Source organism: Hydra viridissima, unplaced genomic scaffold (genome assembly GCF_058129835.1).
Source record: "Hydra viridissima isolate aposymbiotic clone 2 unplaced genomic scaffold, HvirCarnegie_v1 scaffold_8, whole genome shotgun sequence".
In the NCBI taxonomy this organism is placed as follows: Eukaryota; Metazoa; Cnidaria; class Hydrozoa; order Anthoathecata; family Hydridae; genus Hydra; species Hydra viridissima.
Genome location: NW_028324307.1, coordinates 1,688,751 through 1,714,347, shown reverse-complemented (window position 1 = coordinate 1,714,347; position 25,597 = coordinate 1,688,751). Strand labels below are relative to the sequence as shown.

General features: G+C 35.2%; 1 protein-coding gene across 1 annotated transcript; it reads right to left on the bottom strand.

Annotated features, from left to right (window-relative positions):
* Positions 1-757: 757 nt before the first annotated feature.
* LOC145186658 (uncharacterized) lies at positions 758-25,355 on the bottom strand. Its single transcript, XM_090096526.1, has 27 exons — positions 25,193-25,355; positions 20,964-21,557; positions 18,304-18,366; positions 17,510-18,064; positions 16,736-17,290; positions 15,962-16,516; positions 15,188-15,742; positions 14,414-14,968; positions 13,640-14,194; positions 12,866-13,420; positions 12,092-12,646; positions 11,318-11,872; positions 10,822-10,905; positions 10,598-10,660; positions 9,789-10,376; positions 9,011-9,598; positions 8,691-8,774; positions 8,467-8,529; positions 7,658-8,245; positions 6,880-7,467; positions 6,560-6,643; positions 6,336-6,398; positions 2,722-2,771; positions 2,471-2,578; positions 2,059-2,194; positions 1,493-1,797; positions 758-1,346 (listed from the first exon to the last, which is right to left on the bottom strand). Exons 1-27 carry the CDS (start codon positions 25,257-25,259, stop codon positions 867-869), a joined length of 9,591 nt encoding a protein of 3,196 aa, XP_089952652.1. The 5' UTR covers positions 25,260-25,355; the 3' UTR covers positions 758-866.
* Between the last annotated feature and the right edge of the window lie 242 nt (positions 25,356-25,597).

The following is a 25,597-nucleotide window of genomic DNA, read 5'->3' as shown; positions in this document are numbered from 1 at the left end:
TAAAAATTTGTAATTTTACGGAATAAAAAAGCGTAACGGAGTAGACTTCGAATAAGAATATCATTTTCAAAATGAGGTAATTAGGCTCTCATTTTTATATAAATAATGCTTGCGGCACGATATAACTTTAAATGTTAATAAATTCAATAGAACTGGACTTTTTTTCATTATTTTAATTAGTAAATAAGTAAAAACTACAAACCTGTGACTATTTTAGAATGTAATAACGGAGTGGACAAAAAATGTGGGGACAGCAAGTTTTTGACAAGAGCTACAACAGGATAAGGTGTAAATTAATACATGTATTAAAATACCATATATTAGTATGTCTAAAGCACCCAATTATGTCCCCGATTAGCCTTAATACAAAAGAAAAAAAATTATTGAGTATAACAATATAGTCCTAAATACAGGACATCTACGGAGTGGACATTTTTGATTAACAATTGTGCACACAAAATTTTAAATTTTAGTTGGAAATATCCGATAAAATGTTAGTTTATATTAACGATAATTATTATTACCCACAATGCTTTTTTTTATGTTACTTGTACAAGAAATGCGCTTTTATAGCTGTAAGACAAAATTTCAGTAAAGGAGTTGACGGAATGAGAATATGACTCTATTACCGACTTGATAAATGACAACGAATATCGAATTACCTGCCGAATATGAGCAGTTGTTAAAGTGTAATAAGCCGCTTTAAACTGCGCAAATATTTTGGGTAAATTGCAACACCGAAAATCAACTCAAATAATTTAGGCATATACATAACTATATATTTTCATAAAATCTATAAAACCTATAACTAGCTTTATTAAAAAATTATTTATTTAAATTGAGATAAAGTTTTCTTCTGAAATCGTCTATAAAGGGGCGTCTATCACGTGAATTACTCCATTGCGCGAAAACAAGTCAAAAGTAGATATAACGCTTCCATTGACTGTAATCTTATTTCCATGATTGACTACTCTAAAAGAAGAACCGTCGATCGCAGTCAATGTAGTGGTATTCATTTTGCTTAACGCACTGAAAAAATGAAGTCCCGGAGTAATATGGCGCTTTAGATAGTTAAGACTTTTGTCAGAGCTGGAAAAGTTCGAAACGAAAGTTTTATTCAAGTTCGAGTCGGTGACTACAAAATAAGTATGGGGAGCAACTTTTAGTTCTGATGGCAACCTGGAATCTTTTAAAGCCTCTGTAAAGATTGAATAGAGTTTAAGTCCTTCAAGTAAAGATACTGCATCCGTGGCTGGAGGTAACATGAATTTTTCAATAACGTGTATGATTCCACCACGCGCTTCTATATTCCAATTACTAACTACAGAACCACTTAATGTATTCAGCTGCAAATAAAGTATTGTTAATAAGAGAAGTATACAGAATAAATAATGTAATAAATATATAACTTAATAACTCTGTAGACATTTGCAGTACAGATGTAATATTTTTAGAAGAATATTTTTACAAAGTTTATTAAATTTCTTAATACCTCATTAAACTTGTTAAAATAGATTGGCTTTGCTTCATACTTTGATTTTAACATGTTGTTGTTTGTTAGACCCGTTAACAAGTTCTTTCCTTTGATAATATGATACTTAAGCATTTCAATAAGTGAGCAAGAATCATTGATTTTTGATTGGATGGAACCTAAAACGTTCTTTATTGACAAAGGAACTATTATTGTTACATCCTCGTCGGAACTTAAAATTTCATTAGCCAAACCAGTTGCCCATAACATATCTACAAACTGTCCGCCTCCTATTTTTCTTGCTTTCAAAAGAACATCAGTTTGCTCTTTAAGAGGAAAAAAAAAAAAAAAGTTAAAAAATGTGCAACATTTTTTCTAAAAATATTTTTTCTGAACTTTGTAAAGAATCAGTAAAAAAGTTTGTCCTAATTGATTTATTAGATTATTGTTAGATTATTATATATAATTATATATTATATAATTAGATCTAAGTTAATTAGAAGACTTTTTAAATGAAAAAACTAAATAGAAAAATGTTTCTGACAAAATATGGACAAAAAAAAAGCAAAATAGATTAAAAAACAAACCATCAGAAGAGATAATAAAAGATAATGTTTTTTCTACGGCACCAGATTTGCAATTAAACTCGGGAAACAATCTCTGAAGTGATGGGTTAAACTCAGAAAGAATGTAGCGAAGTTTTTCGTCATATTTTAAAATCATCTAAAAAATATCCGAGAAAAGTCTTATAAAATCATATTAAAATTGTTTGCTACCGCAATGTGACAATAATATTTATGATTGTAATAATATATATGAAAATTATAACAACAACAATCATATATTACATTGATCAAAGTTGTAGAGCAAATTTGCTAAAATCAAAAACTTAGAAGAGCATAAAAATAAAAGATAAAAGCCATAAGCAAAAATACAAATTATGCTATCGCACTCCCATTTCTAAAACGATTAAACATAACTTTATTATAAACACTGAACCTTTAAGGAGTCAGTATTCTGTAAAAACTTGACAATCCAATCTTTATCCATTCCAGCTTGTAATAAATTCTGAGCAATATTGATATCTTTATCTAGTGGATGCATATCCTAAATTAAAGAACTAGGGTAACTAAGGGTAACAACAAAATCTCAACTAAAAAAATTTTATATAAAGTTACGAAAAATTAAAACTCTAGAAAGATATTCAAGATTTCAAGATTTCTTTTGCAAAATGTTTTTTTTTAACTTACTACATTAACACAATGTCCAGTTGGAGTTGGAGTTGAACTTGACTGGAACACTGAAATGAAAATTTTAAAAGGTCAAAAATATGTGTAAAAGTTATATTCTGATAAATGTAAAAAGACAAATTGTTTTTCTTGGAAATTAACAGATCAGTTATTCAACCTGAAACAAAACTGAATTGGATTGAGACATTGACACTGAACTAATTGAGAAAAATCGGTTTTGAAAAGGTAAAACAGCAAGAAGAAGACGCTAAGATAATTAGGCAAAATTATGAAATTATGCAGACTTTATTTATCTGATCTTGAGACAAGATAATGATAACAAATTCATTTAAAGTATTGACAAACATAATTGACACATTTTGCACAAAACATGACATACTATAGACACACTAAGATGACAAGATTTATGTTTATCAATTCTTGAATTTTTGTTTTATGCATATTTAGAAGTTTGAAAAAACTATTCATGAGAGAATTAACATGGAGCTGAATATATTCATTTTAGAACGATTCAACTCTTAAATATGAAGAAACTCAAACACCCTTATACAACATGCCTATAATAATTGCCAAATTAAAAAATGATCTGCAATAACTTTACTGAAAAAAAAATTTAGTATTTTAACATTTTCTTTACGTTTTGTTTATTTTGCATTGTCTTTACATATTAAAAGCACCACTTAAAGATGTTAATGCAACTTATGCAAAAAAGCTTATCCTTAGAATATACTCACACACACACAAACACACTCAAAAACAAACACACAGATATATGTATATATATATATATATATACTCTAATACTATATGAATATATGTACCTTTACTTAATGCAAACTAATAATGATAAATTGATTAAGGATAATATAGAAGAATTGTTAAATGGAATAGGTAGGAAAAATAAAGAACATATAAAGATAAAAATAAGATTAATACTATTGAAAATAATTAATGTCAAAAGAAACATAAATCAAAAAAAAAGCTAGATGAGGCTGGAAAAATATATAAACTAAATCAATAGGTAAACATATCTTTATACCGCTCAAGTATGATCACTTGAGCAAAAATGTTTTTAAAAGATAATTATTATGAAGAAATAACATGTGCTCTCGTTCTTTGCTTATTTATTTGTCAATATACCATTTTCTTTAAACCTAAACTTTTAATTGTTTAGCTCATACTTTTTCTATTTTGTTTACTTCTCTACATTTTTTCCCAAAAAATAATTATAAAAACATTTTCAAATAGCTTGCCCTTTGCCATTAAAAGATGAGAAACTGTCTAAATAGCTTTAGATTTACGTATTTGAAAGACGATCTTATACAGAAAAATAGGTAGGGGAAATGGGGGCATAACTGCATATGGAGGCATAACCGTTTTTCAACATTTCCCTCTGAAAAATGTCACCTAATATGGCAAAAAGCATACCATGCGTCGGAAAATCAGTTTCCTTCATTTCGATTATGTCAAAAAGAACGCCTGTTGCGTTTCTGGGAAGTTGTACATAATAATGTCTATTTTGAATAAAATATTATATTTACATCATATTTTTCCAGACCTTTTTTTTTTGAGGATTAAGCAATATTTGATTTTAGTGTTAAACATATTTATTATCAGCATTATTTCATCTAGTAAAAACTGTTTTTAACATCGGCATAACTTAATGAGCAACCTATGAAACTGCATTCTTTCTAAAAACTGTCCTCTGGGGCAGAACCGCATAGACGTACAGGAGGCACAACCGCTTACTTTTGATATTTATCATCGTTAGATAATTATGAATGACAATAATCACAATCATCACACTTGAATTCTTCATGTAAAAACATAAATAGAAATAGTATTATTTTGAAATGTCGGAAATAAGATTTTGTATTTTTTTATTTAATCTTTATAAATGAGTTTTTGATTAAAATTTAAAGCTAAGAGTATAAATCAATATCTTTTTATATTAAATATAGCAAGATATCGATTTAAACTCTTAGCAATATATAATAACATATATTACATTACACAATATATAAAAATCACCAGATATACATAAATGTAATATTTATGTATATCTGTTGATTATCATATATTGTAGGTATATAATTATGCATTTCCTAATTTGAATATATATACCTACATATATATATATATATATATATATATATATATATATATATATATATATATATATATATATATATATATATATATATATATATATATATATATACACACACACATTATATTATATATGTATATGTATATATGTATATATATATATAAATGTATATATATACAAATGTATATGTATATATATATTATATTATATATATAAAAACTATATTATATATATATATATATATATATATATATATATATATATATATATATATATATATTTATGTATGTATAATATATATGCATATTGTATATATATATAGTATATTATATATATATATATATTTTAGGGTGCGGTTGTGCCTCACTATAGGGGCACAACCATTTTTTTCACTAAGTTTAAATTTTTTGTTAAAACATTTTCAAAACTGCTTTATTTTTTTCTTAATTGCAGCAATTTAAAGCTTAATGATGTGTTTATCAAATACACTGTTAAAAAAACGCATGCCGTTTTTATTTTCATACTCCATTAATCTAAATGTTACAGGGGCTGTTATGCCCCCACTTTCCCTAAGTAAAGATTTGTATACACCATGTAAAACAATCAACCAACAGATAATATTCAGAAATAATATTTTCTGTAGAAAATGACTGCTTGCATTCAGTCGTTAAAACAATTAAGGTGTTTATAGCAGCATTCAAATGCAATGTTCTGGAATTTTATCCAGTCCCAATACCCCTCCAACATATTCTCCATACAACTGTTTAAGATGTCATTTAAAAGATTTATGAGCTGATCTAGTTGTAAACCTTACGTAAGAACCTACTTTTCACACAGATTTTACTAAAAATTGCTTTTAACTAACAAACTTTACAAAACAAAACATCTAACTTCTATATCAATCTCAAGGAGATGTTATTTTCACAAAATATACAGAGCAGATGTTTTAGAAAACGCTATTCAATAGACTTGCATTACCATATTAAACAAAATTGAGGCACTAATTTAAGAAAATAAAAAAAAAAGTTTATAATTATAAGCTATAATCAAATTTTTAACATGAATTATCATTTAGATTTAGTATTTTACTTACAACGAAAAAATAGAAAAATACCTAAATGATGAATTTTTTGAAAAAGTCTATTCGAAGAAAAACTTTCCCAAAAGGAAAATTAACATTTAATAATCTCACAGCTCATTTTTCTACAAATAGTTAGCATAGCCCAAAGAAGAAAAAACAGGAAACTTGGAGTAAAGTAAAAAAAAAAAAAAATAATAATTAAAAGAGGAGTTGCTACAATTGCATTCTCCTTAAAAAACAATTATAAGCATTACACTTAAACTAACAACATATTAATAATCAAAATCAAATAAAAAAAGGAAGAAAAAAAAATCAATTAACTTATAAAAACCAATACGAAAAATACCTGAAGCTAAAGCAAAAACGCAACTTAAGAATATTGAAAAAAAAAAGGAAAAAAGTAAACATATAAGAGAACTTTACCTTGTCCATGAGTTGGCTCTATGGCTTTGGAAGTAGAAGATGGAGACGAGGGATACGTGAAAGCTATTAGTGAAGAAGAACTCATAAAACTAAAAGATCATTGCGCTAAAAACGCAGACTACAATGGACATAGCAGTTGTTTACTTTCTTTTAAAAAAAAAATACTAAAAACACCAGCTGAAGTGGCATGAGTTGAGCACAACTAACAAAACGCAAAATAATACCGGTAACAGATGGAGGTTGGGTCGAACTGTGTACTTCGTCGTCAGCCAACAGAGCCGCACTAGCGTTTGATGTGGCAGCAGATGCTAAATATACAAGGAAAAATTGCACTTTCTATCGCAAACCGTAGGTGTAAAATATGATTGTAACTTCAGAACAGTGATCGTTAAGAGAAAAAAAAAACAAAAACAAACAAACAAAAAGAAAAACAAAACAGAAACAAGCCGACTGCGTTTTGAGGACAAACGTAAACACACTAAAAACAAGACCAGGAGTGAGAAAGAAGGCTTTTAGAAACATAAAGAAAGGCTCACCAACCCACCTATTTCACATGAACTCATCTTGATGTCATGCAAGAAGGCACTGTCCTTAAGCTTGTCGAATGTGCTGGCACTGTAGGTAAAGTTTTCACCGCCAGCAATGTGAGCCAGTTCGGTTTCATTCACACCGTCACCAATACCTATACCAATAATGGAAACGCCCTTCTTGCGCAACTCTGCTCCGATTTCACCCGGTTCTTCCGCGTCAGCACCTGGAGTTTGGGAGCCGTCTGTCAATAAAAAGAGCAACTTTGCAACTCCGCGCCTACCTCCATTCCTAGTACTGAACATTTCCTTTTGTGCAAGACGAAGCGCTCTGTCGATTCTTGTTGTGGAACCCATCAGCGGAATATCGTCCACAGCCTTACTAAAGCTGTTTAAGTCAGTAAAGTTGTGTAGCTTGATGCTGTGCTCTGCAAAATAACTGAATGTAATCACTCCCGCTCTTGACCCGTTCTCAGCGATTCCAAAGACAGCAGCCAAAGTCTTCAGGAAGTTTTTCTCTTTGTGGTAGTCTTTTCTCAAGCTACCCGAGGAATCTAGTACAAAGCCAATATCAACAACGGCTTGACAGCTCGGCTGAGACTTTGCTAAACGGAAAACAAACACTTGCAAAAATGTGAAAAATCAAATCTTGTTCTCAGAACAATACCGATTCCAAGCCAATGATAGAGTCGAGACGGCAAAACGGCCTACACAACACCAGAAACAACGGCACAAAAAAGAGACACAAACCTCTTTACAGCAAACTAAGCGGCCAATTAAAATAAATTTAACTACCTATCTCACAGGAGCCGCTTTTGATTCGATGTAGGAAATCGCTGTCTATTAGTTTGTCGAATGTAGCAGCACTGTACGTGTTGGCTACACCCCCAGAAATGTGGGCCAATTCAGTTTCATTTACGCCTGGGCCAATGCCGATACCAATGATAGAAATGCCCTGCTTACGTAGCTCCTCTCCTATGTCGCCTGGCTCTTCGACATCGACGCCGGGAGTTTGGGAGCCGTCCGTCAACAAGATGATTAACTTTGTAACTCCGAGCCTACCTCCATTCCTAGTACTGAACATTTCCCTTTGTGCAAGACGAAGCGCTTTGTCAATTCTTGTTGTGGAACCCATCAGTGGGATGTTGTCAACAGCTTGGTTAAAGCTATTTAAGTCAGTAAAGTTGTTGAGCTTGATGCTGTGCACTGCATGATAACTGAACGTAATGACTCCTGCTCTTGAACCGTTTTCGCTGATTCCAAACACGGCAGCCAAAGTCTTTAAGAAGTTCTTCTCCTTTTGGTATTCAGTTCGCAAACTGCCAGAAGAGTCCAGGATGTATGCCACATCAACTATAGCTTCGCAACTAGGTTGAGCAGTGGCTAAATGAGAAATTTTACAAGAGTTTAACGAAGATAGATTTAACTTGGTTGAAGCCGTTCTATGCAATTGCTTAAAAAAGCACTATCGTTACATCTCAAGTTCATCTGCCCGTTTTGTACACGTGCATATGAGCCTTCCGGTACATGAACAACAACAACAACAGCAACAACAAAAACAACAACAACAACAACAACAAAAACTCAAAAAGGAAAGATTTTACTTGGTGCATGCGTTGATTCCGTAGCTTTGGAAGTAGAAGATGGAGACGAGGGATACGTGAAAGCTATTAGTGAAAAAGAACTCATAAAACAAAAAGATCATTGCGCTAAAAACGCAGACTACAATGGACATAGCAGTTGTTTACTTTCTTTTAAAAAAAAAATACTAAAAACACCAGCTGAAGTGGCATGAGTTGAGCACAACTAACAAAACGCAAAATAATACCGGTAACAGATGGAGGTTGGGTCGAACTGTGTACTTCGTCGTCAGCCAACAGAGCCGCACTAGCGTTTGATGTGGCAGCAGATGCTAAATATACAAGGAAAAATTGCACTTTCTATCGCAAACCGTAGGTGTAAAATATGATTGTAACTTCAGAACAGTGATCGTTAAGAGAAAAAAAAAACAAAAACAAACAAACAAAAAGAAAAACAAAACAGAAACAAGCCGACTGCGTTTTGAGGACAAACGTAAACACACTAAAAACAAGACCAGGAGTGAGAAAGAAGGCTTTTAGAAACATAAAGAAAGGCTCACCAACCCACCTATTTCACATGAACTCATCTTGATGTCATGCAAGAAGGCACTGTCCTTAAGCTTGTCGAATGTGCTGGCACTGTAGGTAAAGTTTTCACCGCCAGCAATGTGAGCCAGTTCGGTTTCATTCACACCGTCACCAATACCTATACCAATAATGGAAACGCCCTTCTTGCGCAACTCTGCTCCGATTTCACCCGGTTCTTCCGCGTCAGCACCTGGAGTTTGGGAGCCGTCTGTCAATAAAAAGAGCAACTTTGCAACTCCGCGCCTACCTCCATTCCTAGTACTGAACATTTCCTTTTGTGCAAGACGAAGCGCTCTGTCGATTCTTGTTGTGGAACCCATCAGCGGAATATCGTCCACAGCCTTACTAAAGCTGTTTAAGTCAGTAAAGTTGTGTAGCTTGATGCTGTGCTCTGCAAAATAACTGAATGTAATCACTCCCGCTCTTGACCCGTTCTCAGCGATTCCAAAGACAGCAGCCAAAGTCTTCAGGAAGTTTTTCTCTTTGTGGTAGTCTTTTCTCAAGCTACCCGAGGAATCTAGTACAAAGCCAATATCAACAACGGCTTGACAGCTCGGCTGAGACTTTGCTAAACGGAAAACAAACACTTGCAAAAATGTGAAAAATCAAATCTTGTTCTCAGAACAATACCGATTCCAAGCCAATGATAGAGTCGAGACGGCAAAACGGCCTACACAACACCAGAAACAACGGCACAAAAAAGAGACACAAACCTCTTTACAGCAAACTAAGCGGCCAATTAAAATAAATTTAACTACCTATCTCACAGGAGCCGCTTTTGATTCGATGTAGGAAATCGCTGTCTATTAGTTTGTCGAATGTAGCAGCACTGTACGTGTTGGCTACACCCCCAGAAATGTGGGCCAATTCAGTTTCATTTACGCCTGGGCCAATGCCGATACCAATGATAGAAATGCCCTGCTTACGTAGCTCCTCTCCTATGTCGCCTGGCTCTTCGACATCGACGCCGGGAGTTTGGGAGCCGTCCGTCAACAAGATGATTAACTTTGTAACTCCGAGCCTACCTCCATTCCTAGTACTGAACATTTCCCTTTGTGCAAGACGAAGCGCTTTGTCAATTCTTGTTGTGGAACCCATCAGTGGGATGTTGTCAACAGCTTGGTTAAAGCTATTTAAGTCAGTAAAGTTGTTGAGCTTGATGCTGTGCACTGCATGATAACTGAACGTAATGACTCCTGCTCTTGAACCGTTTTCGCTGATTCCAAACACGGCAGCCAAAGTCTTTAAGAAGTTCTTCTCCTTTTGGTATTCAGTTCGCAAACTGCCAGAAGAGTCCAGGATGTATGCCACATCAACTATAGCTTCGCAACTAGGTTGAGCAGTGGCTAAATGAGAAATTTTACAAGAGTTTAACGAAGATAGATTTAACTTGGTTGAAGCCGTTCTATGCAATTGCTTAAAAAAGCACTATCGTTACATCTCAAGTTCATCTGCCCGTTTTGTACACGTGCATATGAGCCTTCCGGTACATGAACAACAACAACAACAGCAACAACAAAAACAACAACAACAACAACAACAAAAACTCAAAAAGGAAAGATTTTACTTGGTGCATGCGTTGATTCCGTAGCTTTGGAAGTAGAAGATGGAGACGAGGGATACGTGAAAGCTATTAGTGAAAAAGAACTCATAAAACAAAAAGATCATTGCGCTAAAAACGCAGACTACAATGGACATAGCAGTTGTTTACTTTCTTTTAAAAAAAAAATACTAAAAACACCAGCTGAAGTGGCATGAGTTGAGCACAACTAACAAAACGCAAAATAATACCGGTAACAGATGGAGGTTGGGTCGATTTGTGTACTTTATCCTCAACAAGCATAGACATTCTTACGTTGGATATGGTGGCAAATACTAAAAAATAGATGAGGTTATATTTTCTTATTCTTGTTATTGTAAAAAGATTTGAAAATCTACTTTTTATATAGAATAATTCTAAATAACATGAAAATGTTTTATTTTGAAAAAGTGATTCATATCATTTAAATTTGCAATCACTAACTATATATTCATGAGCAACATTTATGTACTTTTATTATCTCATATATAATGAAATATAATTTTAATGCAGAAAGAAAAATTACAATAACTTGTAGTTGAGATTCTTCTAGAATATCTTAAAAAAAAAACGTTTATTAGAGAGATGAAAGGTAAATTCCTACCTTCTAGGAAAAAATATCGTAAATTATCAGCAAAATAACTCCAAAAACACAACTACAATTAATTAAATAACAGGATACAAAAAACACGCGACTGCGAAACTTACCGCTTCGATGCATGTCCTGCAAATAGCTCTTCACTGCCTTGTCTGTTTTGTCGACGGAGTATTGCAAGAGGTAGGCTCCAGGAGCGTTTCTTACAAAATCTTGACCGATTTCATCGAGCGCTATGATGACTGTTCGCACATTACCGTCGCGCAACAGCTTTGCGCTTTCCGCTGATAGCGATGGCGGGTTGGCCGAGGACTGCTTGCCAGTTACAAACAGTACGAACACTTTACCCCTAGCCCTAAGCTTTTCGTCTTCGTTTCTGGGTCTGAAGAGCTTTTCTGAGGCCACTTGAACAGCTGAGTCCACCCTTTGCGTGCCGCCAGCGTTGTCAATCCCATCTAAAATGTCGCTGTTGAACGCCGAACTCAGGCCCGATTTCACTAAGCCGTTGCTAGAGTATGTCACCAGTCCCAACTCGTTTGATAGGGAAGGCAAAAGATATTGCGCAACTGACTTAACTACACTCTTTTGCTGCTGAAGAGACTCTTTCGACGATGACGACGACAAGTCCATCGCGAAAACAACGTCCAGCCCAAAAGATCTGCCTTCCGCTGAAATCAAAAAGAAAAAACACATCGCTAGTCAACAGAGCGCGTCAGAAGAAAAGCAAGAGCGGCAAAGACTCAACCACGACTTTCGTCATTCGCGCCCGTGAAGCAGAAAGACGTGGCTCTCTTTACGACTCCTTCAGAGAATGCCGTTATTAAAACGCCTAGCAAATGCCGTCACAAAACCGCAACGCCGCATCCAAACGCGACACTGAAACTTACCGCTTCGATGCATGTCCTGCAAATAGCTCTTCACTGCCTTGTCTGTTTTGTCGACGGAGTATTGCAAGAGGTAGGCTCCAGGAGCGTTTCTTGCAAAATCTTGACCGATTTCATCGAGCGCTATGATGACTGTTCGCACATTACCGTCGCGCAACAGCTTTGCGCTTTCCGCTGATAGCGATGGCGGGTTGGCCGAGGACTGCTTGCCAGTTACAAACAGTACGAACACTTTACCCCTAGCCCTAAGCTTTTCGTCTTCGTTTCTGGGTCTGAAGAGCTTTTCTGAGGCCACTTGAACAGCTGAGTCCACCCTTTGCGTGCCGCCAGCGTTGTCAATCCCATCTAAAATGTCGCTGTTGAACGCCGAACTCAGGCCCGATTTCACTAAGCCGTTGCTAGAGTATGTCACCAGTCCCAACTCGTTTGATAGGGAAGGCAAAAGATATTGCGCAACTGACTTAACTACACTCTTTTGCTGCTGAAGAGACTCTTTCGACGATGACGACGACAAGTCCATCGCGAAAACAACGTCCAGCCCAAAAGATCTGCCTTCCGCTGAAATCAAAAAGAAAAAACACATCGCTAGTCAACAGAGCGCGTCAGAAGAAAAGCAAGAGCGGCAAAGACTCAACCACGACTTTCGTCATTCGCGCCCGTGAAGCAGAAAGACGTGGCTCTCTTTACGACTCCTTCAGAGAATGCCGTTATTAAAACGCCTAGCAAATGCCGTCACAAAACCGCAACGCCGCATCCAAACGCGACACTGAAACTTACCGCTTCGATGCATGTCCTGCAAATAGCTCTTCACTGCCTTGTCTGTTTTGTCGACGGAGTATTGCAAGAGGTAGGCTCCAGGAGCGTTTCTTGCAAAATCTTGACCGATTTCATCGAGCGCTATGATGACTGTTCGCACATTACCGTCGCGCAACAGCTTTGCGCTTTCCGCTGATAGCGATGGCGGGTTGGCCGAGGACTGCTTGCCAGTTACAAACAGTACGAACACTTTACCCCTAGCCCTAAGCTTTTCGTCTTCGTTTCTGGGTCTGAAGAGCTTTTCTGAGGCCACTTGAACAGCTGAGTCCACCCTTTGCGTGCCGCCAGCGTTGTCAATCCCATCTAAAATGTCGCTGTTGAACGCCGAACTCAGGCCCGATTTCACTAAGCCGTTGCTAGAGTATGTCACCAGTCCCAACTCGTTTGATAGGGAAGGCAAAAGATATTGCGCAACTGACTTAACTACACTCTTTTGCTGCTGAAGAGACTCTTTCGACGATGACGACGACAAGTCCATCGCGAAAACAACGTCCAGCCCAAAAGATCTGCCTTCCGCTGAAATCAAAAAGAAAAAACACATCGCTAGTCAACAGAGCGCGTCAGAAGAAAAGCAAGAGCGGCAAAGACTCAACCACGACTTTCGTCATTCGCGCCCGTGAAGCAGAAAGACGTGGCTCTCTTTACGACTCCTTCAGAGAATGCCGTTATTAAAACGCCTAGCAAATGCCGTCACAAAACCGCAACGCCGCATCCAAACGCGACACTGAAACTTACCGCTTCGATGCATGTCCTGCAAATAGCTCTTCACTGCCTTGTCTGTTTTGTCGACGGAGTATTGCAAGAGGTAGGCTCCAGGAGCGTTTCTTGCAAAATCTTGACCGATTTCATCGAGCGCTATGATGACTGTTCGCACATTACCGTCGCGCAACAGCTTTGCGCTTTCCGCTGATAGCGATGGCGGGTTGGCCGAGGACTGCTTGCCAGTTACAAACAGTACGAACACTTTACCCCTAGCCCTAAGCTTTTCGTCTTCGTTTCTGGGTCTGAAGAGCTTTTCTGAGGCCACTTGAACAGCTGAGTCCACCCTTTGCGTGCCGCCAGCGTTGTCAATCCCATCTAAAATGTCGCTGTTGAACGCCGAACTCAGGCCCGATTTCACTAAGCCGTTGCTAGAGTATGTCACCAGTCCCAACTCGTTTGATAGGGAAGGCAAAAGATATTGCGCAACTGACTTAACTACACTCTTTTGCTGCTGAAGAGACTCTTTCGACGATGACGACGACAAGTCCATCGCGAAAACAACGTCCAGCCCAAAAGATCTGCCTTCCGCTGAAATCAAAAAGAAAAAACACATCGCTAGTCAACAGAGCGCGTCAGAAGAAAAGCAAGAGCGGCAAAGACTCAACCACGACTTTCGTCATTCGCGCCCGTGAAGCAGAAAGACGTGGCTCTCTTTACGACTCCTTCAGAGAATGCCGTTATTAAAACGCCTAGCAAATGCCGTCACAAAACCGCAACGCCGCATCCAAACGCGACACTGAAACTTACCGCTTCGATGCATGTCCTGCAAATAGCTCTTCACTGCCTTGTCTGTTTTGTCGACGGAGTATTGCAAGAGGTAGGCTCCAGGAGCGTTTCTTGCAAAATCTTGACCGATTTCATCGAGCGCTATGATGACTGTTCGCACATTACCGTCGCGCAACAGCTTTGCGCTTTCCGCTGATAGCGATGGCGGGTTGGCCGAGGACTGCTTGCCAGTTACAAACAGTACGAACACTTTACCCCTAGCCCTAAGCTTTTCGTCTTCGTTTCTGGGTCTGAAGAGCTTTTCTGAGGCCACTTGAACAGCTGAGTCCACCCTTTGCGTGCCGCCAGCGTTGTCAATCCCATCTAAAATGTCGCTGTTGAACGCCGAACTCAGGCCCGATTTCACTAAGCCGTTGCTAGAGTATGTCACCAGTCCCAACTCGTTTGATAGGGAAGGCAAAAGATATTGCGCAACTGACTTAACTACACTCTTTTGCTGCTGAAGAGACTCTTTCGACGATGACGACGACAAGTCCATCGCGAAAACAACGTCCAGCCCAAAAGATCTGCCTTCCGCTGAAATCAAAAAGAAAAAACACATCGCTAGTCAACAGAGCGCGTCAGAAGAAAAGCAAGAGCGGCAAAGACTCAACCACGACTTTCGTCATTCGCGCCCGTAAAGCAGAAAGACGTGGCTCTCTTTACGACTCCTTCAGAGAATGCCGTTATTAAAACGCCTAGCAAATGCCGTCACAAAACCGCAACGCCGCATCCAAACGCGACACTGAAACTTACCGCTTCGATGCATGTCCTGCAAATAGCTCTTCACTGCCTTGTCTGTTTTGTCGACGGAGTATTGCAAGAGGTAGGCTCCAGGAGCGTTTCTTGCAAAATCTTGACCGATTTCATCGAGCGCTATGATGACTGTTCGCACATTACCGTCGCGCAACAGCTTTGCGCTTTCCGCTGATAGCGATGGCGGGTTGGCCGAGGACTGCTTGCCAGTTACAAACAGTACGAACACTTTACCCCTAGCCCTAAGCTTTTCGTCTTCGTTTCTGGGTCTGAAGAGCTTTTCTGAGGCCACTTGAACAGCTGAGTCCACCCTTTGCGTGCCGCCAGCGTTGTCAATCCCATCTAAAATGTCGCTGTTGAACGCCGAACTCAGGCCCGATTTCACTAAGCCGTTGCTAGAGTATGTCACCAGTCCCAACTCGTTTGATAGGGAAGGCAAAAGATATTGCGCAACTGACTTAACTACACTCTTTTGCTGCTGAAGAGACTCTTTCGACGATGACGACGACAAGTCCATCGCGAAAACAACGTCCAGCCCAAAAGATCTGCCTTCCGCTGAAATCAAAAAGAAAAAACACATCGCTAGTCAACAGAGCGCGTCAGAAGAAAAGCAAGAGCGGCAAAGACTCAACCACGACTTTCGTCATTCGCGCCCGTAAAGCAGAAAGACGTGGCTCTCTTTACGACTCCTTCAGAGAATGCCGTTATTAAAACGCCTAGCAAATGCCGTCACAAAACCGCAACGCCGCATCCAAACGCGACACTGAAACTTACCGCTTCGATGCATGTCCTGCAAATAGCTCTTCACTGCCTTGTCTGTTTTGTCGACGGAGTATTGCAAGAGGTAGGCTCCAGGAGCGTTTCTTGCAAAATCTTGACCGATTTCATCGAGCGCTATGATGACTGTTCGCACATTACCGTCGCGCAACAGCTTTGCGCTTTCCGCTGATAGCGATGGCGGGTTGGCCGAGGACTGCTTGCCAGTTACAAACAGTACGAACACTTTACCCCTAGCCCTAAGCTTTTCGTCTTCGTTTCTGGGTCTGAAGAGCTTTTCTGAGGCCACTTGAACAGCTGAGTCCACCCTTTGCGTGCCGCCAGCGTTGTCAATCCCATCTAAAATGTCGCTGTTGAACGCCGAACTCAGGCCCGATTTCACTAAGCCGTTGCTAGAGTATGTCACCAGTCCCAACTCGTTTGATAGGGAAGGCAAAAGATATTGCGCAACTGACTTAACTACACTCTTTTGCTGCTGAAGAGACTCTTTCGACGATGACGACGACAAGTCCATCGCGAAAACAACGTCCAGCCCAAAAGATCTGCCTTCCGCTGAAATCAAAAAGAAAAAACACATCGCTAGTCAACAGAGCGCGTCAGAAGAAAAGCAAGAGCGGCAAAGACTCAACCACGACTTTCGTCATTCGCGCCCGTGAAGCAGAAAGACGTGGCTCTCTTTACGACTCCTTCAGAGAATGCCGTTATTAAAACGCCTAGCAAATGCCGTCACAAAACCGCAACGCCGCATCCAAACGCGACACTGAAACTTACCGCTTCGATGCATGTCCTGCAAATAGCTCTTCACTGCCTTGTCTGTTTTGTCGACGGAGTATTGCAAGAGGTAGGCTCCAGGAGCGTTTCTTGCAAAATCTTGACCGATTTCATCGAGCGCTATGATGACTGTTCGCACATTACCGTCGCGCAACAGCTTTGCGCTTTCCGCTGATAGCGATGGCGGGTTGGCCGAGGACTGCTTGCCAGTTACAAACAGTACGAACACTTTACCCCTAGCCCTAAGCTTTTCGTCTTCGTTTCTGGGTCTGAAGAGCTTTTCTGAGGCCACTTGAACAGCTGAGTCCACCCTTTGCGTGCCGCCAGCGTTGTCAATCCCATCTAAAATGTCGCTGTTGAACGCCGAACTCAGGCCCGATTTCACTAAGCCGTTGCTAGAGTATGTCACCAGTCCCAACTCGTTTGATAGGGAAGGCAAAAGATATTGCGCAACTGACTTAACTACACTCTTTTGCTGCTGAAGAGACTCTTTCGACGATGACGACGACAAGTCCATCGCGAAAACAACGTCCAGCCCAAAAGATCTGCCTTCCGCTGAAATCAAAAAGAAAAAACACATCGCTAGTCAACAGAGCGCGTCAGAAGAAAAGCAAGAGCGGCAAAGACTCAACCACGACTTTCGTCATTCGCGCCCGTGAAGCAGAAAGACGTGGCTCTCTTTACGACTCCTTCAGAGAATGCCGTTATTAAAACGCCTAGCAAATGCCGTCACAAAACCGCAACGCCGCATCCAAACGCGACACTGAAACTTACCGCTTCGATGCATGTCCTGCAAATAGCTCTTCACTGCCTTGTCTGTTTTGTCGACGGAGTATTGCAAGAGGTAGGCTCCAGGAGCGTTTCTTGCAAAATCTTGACCGATTTCATCGAGCGCTATGATGACTGTTCGCACATTACCGTCGCGCAACAGCTTTGCGCTTTCCGCTGATAGCGATGGCGGGTTGGCCGAGGACTGCTTGCCAGTTACAAACAGTACGAACACTTTACCCCTAGCCCTAAGCTTTTCGTCTTCGTTTCTGGGTCTGAAGAGCTTTTCTGAGGCCACTTGAACAGCTGAGTCCACCCTTTGCGTGCCGCCAGCGTTGTCAATCCCATCTAAAATGTCGCTGTTGAACGCCGAACTCAGGCCCGATTTCACTAAGCCGTTGCTAGAGTATGTCACCAGTCCCAACTCGTTTGATAGGGAAGGCAAAAGATATTGCGCAACTGACTTAACTACACTCTTTTGCTGCTGAAGAGACTCTTTCGACGATGACGACGACAAGTCCATCGCGAAAACAACGTCCAGCCCAAAAGATCTGCCTTCCGCTGAAATCAAAAAGAAAAAACACATCGCTAGTCAACAGAGCGCGTCAGAAGAAAAGCAAGAGCGGCAAAGACTCAACCACGACTTTCGTCATTCGCGCCCGTGAAGCAGAAAGACGTGGCTCTCTTTACGACTCCTTAAGAGAATGCCATCATCACATAGCTATTAAATTGATCACGGAATGAAATGATAAATTCGTATTTTAATTTAGAAGATTATGTAATCTTTATAAAATTCATACCTGTTACTTCATTTTGCTCTCTATATGGATTGTTTATCCTGTTCAATTCATTTTTTTCTGTTGCTGGAATATAAAATTTTGGAATTTCAAGAAAGGTTTACATTATAATTAGCGTATTGGTTTTCTTTGTTAAATATATTTATTTGAAAGACGGAAGTCTATATGCGAATGCGTGTTTATATGTTTTGTGTTTCAATATAGATATCTACCTAGTTGTTTAAATAGATTAGTTTTTATGTATATATGCATGTATATATTGTATGTATTGTATGTATGTATGTATGTATGTATGTATGTATGTATGTATGTATGTGTGTATGTATGTATGTATGTATGTATGTATGTATGTATGTATGTATGTATGTATGTATGTATGTATGTATGTATGTATGTATGTATGTATGTATGTATGTATGTATGTATGTATGTATGTATGTATGTATTAAGTATGTATGTATGTATGTATGTATGTATGTATGTATGTATGTATGTATGTATGTATGTATGTATGTATATATGTATGTATGTTTGTATGTATGTATGTATGTATGTTTGTTTGTATGTATGTATGTATGTATGTATGTATGTATGTATGTATGTATGTATGTATGTATGTATGTATGTATGTATGAAGTATGTATGTATGTATGTATGTATGTATGTATGTATATATGTATGTATGTATGTATGTATGTATGTATATATGTATGTATGTATGTATGTTTGTATTTATGTATGTATGTATGTATGTACGTATGTATGTATGTATGTATGTATGTATGTATGTATGTATGTATGTATGTATTTATGTATGTATGTATGTATGTATGTGCGAATATATGTATGTATTTTTGTTAATCTGTTTATTACTATGTATATATATCTATATATGTATATATATACTCTTTTTCTTATAAATATATCTCTTTCTTATTTATATAAATACAATATATTATATATATATGTTGTATATATATATATATTATATATATTTTTTGTATTTATTATATATATATATATATATATACTGAGAAAGTAACTAGATCACATGGCTTAGAAATAAATAAATCTGAGATTCTAAGGTTTTCAAATTTTAGGGAAAATAAAGAAGAAGTATTGTTTCACCTATTCCACCATTTCAAATGGTGAGTACATAGAATATTTTGGCCTTAAAGATAGTGATGCATTTAAAATTATGTATAAGGCTCACTGAATCTCTCCATTCCTCTCTCTGAAATTTATTTATTTATATATATATATATATATATATATATATATATATATATATATATATATATATATATATATATATATATATATATATAATAAGTCAGCTTCCGAGAAATAAAGGCATTGTTTAATTATTTATTTTTAATATTGTAGCATGTAATTCATGAATAAAGAATTTTATTTCAGAACAGACATCGATGTTTATTCTGTGTTATTAACTGCTTATATTACTGATGTCCCATCTTACAGTAAAAAGAAAAATTTAAACAAGAGACATCCTGTTTAAATTTTTTCCCATTTAATGATAGTTGATATTTGAATTAAGTAAAAGAAGGCTTTTTTATTGGTCCTTTTTAATGTTAAATCTTTTTGTAAATTCCAATATATTTGTGGGAAACAAAACTCTGTGAGGAATACCTGTTGATGATGTAGGAACTAATATTCTGTTAGGTTAAAGGAGAATGGCAGAATATAGCAGTAACAGATATTTGAAATAATGCAAACTAAAAATGATTGTTGTAATTGTGGTGATTGATACTACAACTTCACATAGTTGTTATAATAAAGTAAGTTTGCAACGGACTTAATGATTAATTTAAAAGATATTTTGTTCAGCCTTCTTTATGACTTTCCAAAGCAGGGGAAGAATGAAATAGCTGATGCTCCTCCAGATGTGAATGAATGTGATACATTTAGCAGTGAGTATGATTTACTGAATATATTGAAACTAACTTTGGATAATAAACAGAGATCTTGCTCAGCATCTTTGGTGGATTCAGAATTTAAATTGTTTTAAATAAATAAGTATGACATGCAAAACATAGAGTGGTTGCAACTTCCATCTTATAGAAGGATCTTTTATCTTAGAATTATTGTGATATTAGAAAACATACTAGGGAACCTTTCATGTAAAAAAAATGAGTAAAATTCTTGGATTTAATTGTTAAAACTTGATATAATAATTTACACTGTGACATTAGGAAGTTTGTTTATTTTATACTGCAATGCAAAGCAATCAATTTTTCTTTGTTCATGAATGATTCAATATTATTTAAACTACAATTCTTTTATTGTTTTGTTTACAGCATCATTTTTTTTGTTAAATAGAACTTTGTAGAAAATCTGTTAACTGAATAATATATTTAAAAAAGAAACTTTTCAGACACTTAAAAAAAAAAAATTTTAAATACAAAATCTGTAAACTAAACAATTCGTTTAAAAAAAGAATTTTTCTAATACACATTGAAAAAATTCCCAGCAATATCTTCACACACACACACACACACACACACACACACACACACACACACACACACACACACACACACACACACACACACACACACACACACACACACATATACACACACATACACAAACACACACACAAGGTTTTACAGCAACATTAATTACAATTACAAATAACATACCTAGTTTACAGACATCTGTTTTGATGCTTTTGAGAAATTTTTCATCTTTAAGTATGTTAAATGTATTTGCACTGAATGTATTGGCTTCTCCGCCAGCAATTCTAGTCAGTTCAGTTTGATTAATTCCAGCACCAATACCAACAGCAATAATTGTGATACCATCTTTACGCAACTCATCACTAATAACTAGAGGGTCTTCTACTCCTGCACCTGGGGTTTGTGACCCATCTGTTAACAAAATGAGTAGTTTAGTTACTCCTGGTCTTCCTCCATTTTTAATTGTAAACATTTCATTTTTTGAAAGACGTAGAGCTTTGTCTATTCTTGTTAAAGAACCCATCAATGGTATTTTGTCTACTGCATTATTAAAGGAAATCATATCTGTAAAATCATTAAGTTTAATACTATGCTCAGAATAATAACTAAATGTAATGACTGACAATCTAGAGCCATTAGGCTTTATGTCAAAAATAGCAGCTAATGCTTTTAAAAAATCTTTTTCATTTTTGTAATCTCTGCGCAAACTACCAGAGGAATCAAGGATAAAACCAATATCAGCAATGATATCACTACAGTATTCATCTGGAAGTTTTGCTAAAAAATAAAAGTTAAAACCAGTTGTAACAACTTTTAAGTATTTTACTTTAAATATGTATGTATATTTGTTTTGACATAGATATTACAAATATGTATGTATGTATGTATGTATGTATATATATATATATATATATATATATATATATATATATATATATATATATATATATATATATATATATATATATATATATATATATATATATATATTTGTCTGTGTGTGTGTGTGTGTGTGTGTGTGTGTGTGTGTGTGTGTGTGTGTGTGTGTGTATGTGTGTGTGTGTGTGTGTGTGTATTAGAAATAAGATAATTTGTTCATATATTATATCTCATATACACATATAAATAACTTTAAAAAATACATATACAAAAGAAAAAATTTATAGAGGTGAAGAATGAGGTTAAGTGTAACTACTTAGGTAGAAATAATGAAAAGACTTAAAGAACAGATTCTTCAACTTAAAAATATAATCTATTTTTATGGTAATTGGAAGGGTGCTCCAAAAAAGGATACACTGGTTTTTAATGGAATTAATTGTGTTTAATTGTCTATTTTTTGGGATAATTAAGCTGTTACAAGAGAGTGATCTTAGGATATCCCCACATATTGTCCTATTATTAAAGTAGTTACAAAATATGACTGGAAGGAGAGTGTGCTCCTGATTCCAGACAAATGAACAACTTATGTACTAAAGTAAGTCATAGAAACAAAGATACTTGGATGTAAGATACAAGATGTCGCAAATTACATGGGAAAAAATGAATTATTTATATTGCTCTATTATAAAACAACTTTACAAAGACAAACAATTTTGCATTGTTTTAAAACTTTGCATGCATACTGGAAATATGAATGATACATAAATAGTAACAATTCAAAGTTAACTTAATGTCAAACTTTTGCTAACATGCCAATGGAACAGCTTAATTTGAGAGTAATTATGTGAGTTAACAAAAGTTTCTCATCTATCACAACACCAAGATAAGCTTATATTACTGACTAAAACAGTTTTTGACAACTAATTCTAAAGTTCAAATATTTTGGAAGATTTTTTTTAGTTTTCTTAGAAAAGGTCAGTATGTTGCAATTACTATTTTTGTTTTTTAGTTTCCCATGAAATATTATTTGCTTGAAACCTTTGAACAGGACTGACCTTATCCTAATTAATAGATTTTAGTTTTTTCAGAGATTTTCAATATGCTAGTTAATATAAATGAGCTTCCAAAACAAAAAACCAGACTGGTTCAAAATACAGAAGTTTTTCACATGCACAATTAAAAAACCATCTAATTATACTCATCTTAGTTGTTTAATTATCAAATGCCTTTTCTTAAACTTTTTTTCATACCTTTTCTCACTTTTTATTCAAGTTTTAATCCAAGTTTTTTGTAATTATTAAAAAACTAGTTTATATATATATATATATATATATATATATATATATATATATATATATATATATATATATATATATATATATATATAATTTGTTTACTATGAAATTTGTTATTAAATCTTACACTTTGTCAAAAAAAAAAACAACCTTTTATTCGGGTTTAAAAGTATTTTCTATATAATTTACTTATTATAATTATTATTATTTCCTTATCATTTATACCTTGTTACTTACTTATACCAGAAGCAGATAGAAAATGCTTACTATTTGAAAAAGTTTGAAATTTGAAAAAATTTTGAAAATTTGAAAATAAATTTTTGGTTTTTTGAGTCTTTCAAATATTTTGAAATTTAGCTGTTTTCTACAATGTTTGTGATTTACATGCATCGCTAATAAATGTTCTTAATTTTTCTAGAATTGTGAGAACTTTTCAGAAACATTTAGAATATTACAGAAACTTCAAATAAAGTTAATTACAATGGTATTTAAAACAGGCCTTAGTTAAGAAACACCTTAAATGCCTTAAAGTTAAAGCTAATAAAATCTTGGGAAGTTTTAGAAGGAGATGCTTATTCGTGTTTTTTCACAACTTTGTTTTATAAAGTTTTTGGTTTGTTGGTACAGAGTTGTCGGTTAGTTACTGTTATTAACGGTCATCAGTTTCGGGTTTTATTTAAAGACTAAAAACGCAAGTTATCTAGTATATTAGGCCCAAGGTTTGTATGTGTATGTGGGTGTGTTCTTTATACAAATCCACAACTTTGATCCGATCCTCACTATGCGTCTGGAAAAAAAGTTTCATAGGAACGACGAGAGTTCCGAAATACACCGAGATTTAAACTAACTTAATACCGGTTAAAATTTTTTTACCGATAATTTGTCGTAATCATTCCGATTTTTTTTTCTATTATCATACCGGAATGATAACGATATGGAAATGAAACGATACGCAGACGTTTAATCCTCACCTATACTTCAGTGTGGTTTAGTTACCAAAAACATGACTGCATTTCTGATTAATGCAGTAAAGTTTTATATCTAATAGCTGGAAGACCCGGCGCATTTCAACGGGTATTCCAGCTGGTATTTAAATAAAATTCATTACGTCTTGTTCAGCTTTCTCGTACTTTTCGTTTTATTATCACTACGTGATCGATGAGCTAATTTATATATGAATTAACACGATATTCTGATAAGACGCTATTTCACGAATTTGTAGATAGACAACTAGCAAGATACTTCATTAATTTCAATTTTTAAGAATTATTAAACGATTACATTATATAAAATATTTATATTCATCAATCCACAAGATAAATATTTAAAAAAAAAAAAACGAAAATAAAAATTTGATTTGATTATTTGGATATCATTATATTAAAACTACAATTAAGCGTTGGTTTTCAACCAACGTAATTTGAAGCTCTAAACTTGGGATTTGAGTTAGAAGAGGTTAAAACCAAAATTTCTATATATTTTCACGATATTTTGTAGTAATTAATATTTCCTAGAGAAATTTATGGAAACTTAGGTAAATTTACAATAACTAAATTTAGATTAAAATCCACTAAGTTTTGATTTAAAAAAAAAAAATTTAAATAAGAATCTGAACTTAGATTTGGATTTTTAAACTTTTTCATAACAAAAAATAAGATTCAAACTTGTTATTAAAACTTTTTTAAAAAGGCAAGATTTTTTTAACTTAAAACATCCTTCAAAAAATTGTAATGTTTAGATTTTTACTTTTTAAATTAACTTTTAAAATAATTTTAATTTCCATATTAAAATCGTAACAAATGCTGACAAAAGTCATATTTCTGATAAAGGTTGTTTAAATTCAAAATGATTTTTTTTCTTGAAAGGAGGTAAGATAACCACCCTCCCCCCAAAAAAATAAGTTTCAACACTTGCCTTTGAAATGTAGACGTAGGGTGTTTATTTAATGGAAATTTTGCAATAGATTTTTCACAATACTTTTTTTTGTACAAAACCTCTTTATCAAAAACATAGGTTTGTTTTAAATCAATTTAGTAAGCATATTTAAGAAATATTTTAAATATACTTACATAATTTTAACAAACCCGTTAAAAATTTTAAATATTTTAAAATGTGTAAAATAAATTTATTTTATTGAAATTTTTTTTTAACATGAAGTTAAATTAATTATAAATATGTAAAGCTAAGGAAACGCTGTTAACAGACATGAGGATAAATACAAAGTAATCTAAAACTTACCAGCATGGCTACTTTCCAAAGGAAAGATTGCTATTGCCATAAGCAGATAAACAAATAAACACGTCATTTTCGTCTAACTTTAATTTTCTTCAACGAACTTCTAAACACTTTTCAAATTACCAAATTTTTTCATCAATTTTCATTTTGATTATCTTAAGACAATAATAAATATATACATTGAAATATATATGAAAAAAATAGTAAATTGATTTACATTCAATTTATTGGCTACTAATCAAATAAACGATTAAAAAAAAAAATCATTGAATTCATTGTCTTAACAAGAAGCAACTGAAACATGGACAGTAAAAGGTTGCTGTAGTTGACTAAACGACAGTTGTAATTTTGGCGGCGAAAAAAAAAAGGCGATCTATCAACAGTAAAACTGCACAACCATTGCCATGA

Coding starts and splice junctions, on each gene's coding strand:
- LOC145186658 (XM_090096526.1), bottom strand. CDS start 25,259: ATGACGTGTTTATTTGTTTATCTGCTTATGGCAATAGCAATCTTTCCT. Junction 14,195..14,413: donor GCAGGACATGCATCGAAGCG/GTAAGTTTCAGT, acceptor TTTTGATTTCAG/CGGAAGGCAGATCTTTTGGG. Junction 1,347..1,492: donor ATTTTAACAAGTTTAATGAG/GTATTAAGAAAT, acceptor CTTTATTTGCAG/CTGAATACATTAAGTGGTTC.